General features: G+C 38.4%; 1 protein-coding gene across 1 annotated transcript; it reads left to right on the top strand.

Annotated features, from left to right (window-relative positions):
- Positions 1 to 3,131, top strand: apoda.1 (apolipoprotein Da, duplicate 1). The gene is made up of 5 exons (XM_086175884.1): positions 1 to 97; positions 402 to 536; positions 889 to 1,010; positions 1,111 to 1,196; positions 1,523 to 3,131. Exons 2-5 carry the CDS (start codon positions 423 to 425, stop codon positions 1,756 to 1,758), a joined length of 558 nt encoding a protein of 185 aa, XP_086032010.1. The 5' UTR covers positions 1 to 97; positions 402 to 422; the 3' UTR covers positions 1,759 to 3,131.
- Positions 3,132 to 6,309: the final 3,178 nt, after the last annotated feature.

The raw sequence follows: 6,309 nt of genomic DNA, 5'->3' as shown, positions 1-6,309 counted from the left end.
GATGACACAGAGACTGTAAGGCAAAACCTTGCAGACAGCAACATCTCAGACTTAGTGTTTATCAGCAGGAGAGAGCACATATTGTTCTTCGGCAGAGGTAAGACAACATTTCTGAGATTTAAGATGACTAGTAAGTCATACACATAACTATATACGAACAATAACTTTATGAAGGGTATCTTTTTCACAAACAAGTTTCTTTGTCTGAACAAATTGCTTGAAAATTAGCCAGAGAACACATTTACACACAGCATTCAATCTTTTTAAAATATTTTTTATCAAAGGCAATACCCTCTGCTGTATTTTCTGTGTGACAATAAATATTGTCCAATCTACTATTTCATGTTATGTTCTAGTGCGATTCAGTGAGCTACTTCAATGATTTGCTTGACCCTTTACAGGCACTGACGGCCCTTCTCACCATGAATCCTTCCTTCATTTTGACTGTACTCATCTTCCGTCTTGTATCAGCTCAGGTCCCCCACTGGGGACCATGTCCAGAACCAGCTGTTCAGTCTGCTTTCAACCTTAAAAAGGTACACGTTAAGGCTATTTTCCACAGGAAATATACACTAACTTGATTTCAGGGTCTGAGGCTATGCCATGATAATTAATGTCAAACCGATTCCTTAAGAATGCCCCGTAAACACAATTTATCCCTATTTTTTAAACGAGGCAGAAATGTGTATCATTATTGTCATGATCTAGGTATTAATCTTAATTATACTCATGAGATAGTCATGGACAATGATTCAAGTGTATTTTTTTTTTTTGATTTGGGACTTACTAAGCAGTTTCTCTACTGTATGTGGATATATTCGCATTTTTTGATGCAGATATAGATACAGAGTGGTGGACTGTATTTCTGAATCCTTTTCCTTCTTGCAGTTCATGGGAAGATGGTTCGAGATTGCCAAACTGCCTGCCCAGTTTGAGAAGGGCCATTGCATTGAAACCAATTTCACTCTAACAACAGATAAATCCATTCGCGTGGTCAGCTCAGAAATACTGTGAGTGTTGTCTGCGGTTCCATCATGAAAATGTAAAACATAAGCAAGGTGAAGGTTTCTTCTTCATCAAATGTGAAACTCTTGTTCTTAATGAAAATAGAAAAGGAGAGCTGAGAAAAATTGAAGGAATTGGCGTTACAGAGGACCTGAAGAATCCTGCTAAACTGGGAATTAGCTACTCCTATGGTAAGCATGACGATGTGAAACTTTTGAGAATAACTTCCATGCTATGTGTTGGTTAGTGTCTAATTTGGTTAACATTAAAGGGTTTCTTAATTGATAGCCTCAAAGCTGCTCCTCAGCCATCCCTTCCCTCCCCCAACCCCTAAAAAGGGAATCATTAACCAACTGTTAAGGACAAAGATTTACCTAATACTGTTCATGCAGATTGTACGCTATATTTCCTTTCCAGTTTTGTCCAGTAACAGGCCAGCAGTAAATCTTTGACAATATCTATTGATGGCTTTCATATTTTGTTCACAATAGTTCACAACTTTTGTATCACCACACAGTTCTGCCCTATACTCCATACTGGATCCTGTCCACTGACTATGTGAACTCGGCTCTGGTGTACTCCTGTACGGATATCCTACGCCTCTTCCATGTTGACTTCGCCTGGATCCTAAGCCGTACAAGAACCCTGCCAGAATCCACCATCGATAAAGCCAAGGAAGTCTTCATGACCAACAACATCGATGTCAGCAGGATGGTGGCCAGCAAACAGCAAGGCTGTGACAAAACTCTGTGAAGCAGAGTAGCGATGAAAAGTTCCGCAAGGTGCCACATTTTCCAACAGAGAAATAGAAATGATTCCATCATTTAACAAAACTCTGACTTCTATTAGGATGTAACACACAAGATTGATGTGTTCTGGTAAATATTAGCCACAACTAAATCTGCTTACACATATGATAGGTTTTCTTGTACTTTTAAGCAAATAGAAAACCTCAGTCCTCAAAAGGTGTATTTTACAACTGCACAACTGGTTTGATGAAAGAATGTAAGTATAACTGCCATAGTTACAGTTAATCTTGAGACAAAGTTTATTGTATTTATCAGTCACAGTGTGCCTTTCCTCCATAACGGACTAACAATTATTTGAAAGTATTTCATCCATGTCAGTTGCTTTTTTTGTTAAATGTGGATTGGAGTTTAATTTAAACAGTGTGAAACACTAAAGGCAAAAGATGTGGCTGATCCACTATTTGCAGAACAAATTAGAAATATAAAATGTACTTATTTTAATGAATGCACCTTCAGTTAAAACACAGACACACAGACACACAGACACCCCCCCCCACACGCACACTAATATTTAATTGTGTGTGTTATGTCAAAGCTGAAGGACTGCTCTGTAATGTACTGTACAATACTTACATAACCAAATAGAATATTAGATTAATTGTTGTGATGTTTGTTGAGTGTTCTTATATAACTGATGAAAAGTGGGTCATTATGGACAACATGCATACTGAAATATTATTGTATTAAACTATGATAGATGACAGCCTCATGTCCAAAAGTTTAAGCAGAACCTTTGTTTTCTGACTCCAGTTTTGCATCGAATTTAGTTTTAATACGGCACGTGTGTGTATATCACATTACTTTAAATGAATGCATTACGTACCCAATTGACCTTACACTGTTTTTGTTTATTATTTAAAAGATATTATTGGTAATAAGTGGCAAAGAATTGGTGGATTCGCTCATTTATGGCTCTCCAAAGACTCAAATAAAGTCAAGCATTAAACCTACGATTAATTAAATGTTGATCTGGGTGAGGTCGGTCAGCCAACCACACGCCTTTTTTTGCTGCTCTTACACAGGAGCTATTGGAGGCTGTTGAGATAACACAGGCAAATTCACCACGTTTATATTCATATTACAGTCTACTATATTTTTTATTTGCTTGATTTAACATCGATCCCCACTTCAGAACTAAACTATTTGAAATTTAGATTTAGCAGTACACAAATGCACATTTATTACATGCCTCTGTACTTAAAGCACAAGAAAATTCAGTAGTTTAGAAAGTTTCAACTAAATTTCATTGCATATAAAGTCTGAGCTTAGTTGCCTTGCAGGATTTATGGACCTATTCCAGTTATCTAATAAAGAGTGATGCCCTTTTGGCCTCCAGAGTTTCTTTTTGTGTCTGAGGTGCATGTTTGCTCTCCGGCAGGCTGGGGGAAGTACAGGATTGCTGATGGACTTGGCTGCCAACAAGAAAGCAATTCATGCAGACTTCTTCAATGATTCTTCTTTTGTTATATTTATATTTATATTCATACTTATTGCTGTTATTGTTGCGCCAAACAAATCTCCCTTATGGGGAGAAATCAAGTATGATTATCCTATTATCCTTATCCTTAGGATCTTTTTGTTTATTTAACCATTTTATCTAGCTGTTTAGTTACACAGACTTAAACTAAAAGATGTATAAATAGAGAGACAGAAAATTGCAAGACAAATAAATGGATAGCAGCAACAACAACAGCAACAGCAACAACATCAGGGATAATAATGGACAGCATAAAGGAACACTAAGGGTGAAAAATACACAACCAGAACGAAACGACAATATAAATAGTGAGTGACAATAGCAATGACAAGAATAAAATAAATAAACAAAAATAGGCAAGATGTGTGCGGGCTGGGTCCAACAAGGATTAGAAAGACAGTAGAGTAAGGACATGTTGTGAATGGGTTGAGTTAGTGAATGTGGTGACATAGTGAGATTGTCCAGACTGCTGTTGTACAGTCTGAATGCCGTGGGCACAAAGGAGCGTCTGAAGTGTTCGGTTCTGCACCAGGGTTGGATGAACCGTTGGCTGAAGGACATGTTCATCAGCCGCAGCTTGTCAAGCAGGGGGGGTGGGAAGGATTGTCCAGGATAGCTCCGAGTTTGTCCTTCTCCCTCCACACTACAAATGACTGATGATGGTCCAGGTTCAGTCCCACCAAAGAGTGGGCTTTTCTCACGATCCAGATCACTACATCACCTGTTCATGAGATTTATTTTGCAGAAATTGGTTGAATGGGGTTCTTGTATTAAAGTGGGTGTTGTTAGGTGGAACAAAGGTGGAACTTAATGGAACTCGCTTGAGTTAGAATTTAAATAGGTATTTGTACATCTTAAGGTTGGATTGTGTATAACAAAAGAAACCTACTAGATCACACTGACTCAGGCTCAGGTGGAGGTCATTGCGGCCTGGCTTTGGTTGTGGATCTTCCCGGTTCATTTGGGGGTGCAGATGGACCTTGTGTGTGTTGATCCGTCTTGGGATAGATCCCAGTATGCTGTTGTTCCCACAGGGGGGCTTTTGATGTGGAGTTTGCATGTTCTCCCCATGTCTGCTGTTTCCTCTGGGTTCCGCAGTTTCTTTCCACTGTCCAAAACAAGCTAAAGTGGAAAATTTCCCAGATGTGCAAATGTTTATTTGTCTCTTTGTGTGGCCCTGCCATCAACTGGGTGCCTTTTGCTTAAGCAAGAAAGACCCCTGCATCCCTGCGACTCCAAGTGCAGAGTAAGAGGTAGATAATGAATAAATGTCAGCAAATTTTTGATTCTAATGCTTATTTATGACAATTTTACAACATTTTACATTTCAACATTATTTCAATTTCAAGGCATCACGTAATACAATTGTAAACCACATTTCTTTCTGTTATTGGAACTATTTAACAAGCATTTTCAGATGAATCCTGATTCAATGAAGAAATGTAGAATTTATTACCAGATGAGGAACAATATGATATTTTCATTTTAAATTGATTTTGTAAGTAGAGATCGTAATGATCACATAAAAGAACTATATTTCTTCAATTCATGATGTTTCAAATATCACACTAAACTTCTTGCAAGGCATCATAACTGAGCAGATTTCACCAAAAGTTGTAGACTGGGTTTGTTCCTACTATTTCAAACATTAGCTAATTTATCATAACTTAAGTTTTTGCTTTCATCTGAAAGAAATTACAGTACTGTTGTTACATTGTACCTCGTGGCTGCGAGGATTTTCACAATGGAAAATTTGGGAGATTGAAACCAAAATTTGAAAATGTTAATTATTAATTTGCTAAAAGTAAGAAAAAAATCTCTGAAGGATCAGGATTGTCATTAGAAGTAATATTGGTCATTCTCAAAACATCTAAATGGTTGTCAGTAATAGACAAATAAATTGTTAAGAAAGGGACACAAAAATCACCAAAAATATGGTAAATTGCACAAAAATGTCAATGGACATGCCACAAAGAAATGAACTCTATGCAGATACAGTCCCCCTGTGATTTTGCAAGTTCTCCCGCTTAAAAAAAATTGGGAATCACATTGTATGATTTTATTAACAATTATTTGTCAATTACAGGGTCAAATTAGTATTTGATCCTGTGTTTATCAGCCAGATTTCTAACCCTCAAAGACTTGTTCCTCTGGTTTTAAACAGTCCAACTACAATCTGCTCATCATTCTAATTGAGTAGCACCTATTTGAGGTTGTTAGCTTTTTTAAAGACACCTGTGCAACCCACAATTTGTCTAAAGTGTAGCAACCAACATGAGTAAAACCAAAGAGCTGTCAAAAGACACAAAAACAAAAATTGTTGACCTTCACAAAGCTGGAAAGGGCTACAGAGCAATTGCCAAACAGCTTGGTGAAAAAAGAACAACTGCTGGACCATTGTCAGAAAATGGAAGAGGCTATGACGACTGTCAATGTCCTTCAGACTGGGGCCCCGTGGAAGATCTCTCTTGTGGGGTATCAGTGACACTAAGAAAGGTGAAGAAACCTGAAGACAGCTGGGACCACCGTTTCCAAAGCTACTATCAGTAATACACTGAGACGTAATGATTTAAAATCATGCATCGCACGAAGGGTTACCCTGCTTAAGTCAGCCCATGTCAAGACCCGTCTGAAATTTGCCAGGGACCACCTGGATGATCCAGAGGAGTCATGGGAGAAAATTTTTTGGTCAGATGAGACCAAAATAGAACTTATTGGTCTTAACTGCATTCGCTGTGTTTGGAGGCAGAAGAAGGATGAGTATCATCCTAATAATTGCATACCTTTAGTGAAGCATGGGGGTGGAAGCATCATGCTCTGGAGGTGTTTTTCAGCACAGGGGCAAGGACGACGGCACTGTATTAACTTTTAGAGGATGAATGCGGCCTTGTGCTGTGAGATATTGGGCAAAAACCTCCTTCCCTCAGTCAGAGCCTTGAAGATGGGTCGTGGCTGGGTTATCCAACATGACAGTGACCCAAAGCACACGGCCAGGAAACCAAGGAGTGGCTCCGTAAG

Source organism: Fistularia commersonii, chromosome 28, assembly GCF_037954325.1.
Source record: "Fistularia commersonii isolate RoL2024-O1a breed Wild chromosome 28, RoL_Fcom_v1.0, whole genome shotgun sequence".
NCBI classification, from domain to species: domain Eukaryota; kingdom Metazoa; phylum Chordata; class Actinopteri; order Syngnathiformes; family Fistulariidae; genus Fistularia; species Fistularia commersonii.
Note: the sequence above shows the minus strand (reverse complement) of the source record. Positions and strands in the feature narration are given on the sequence as shown.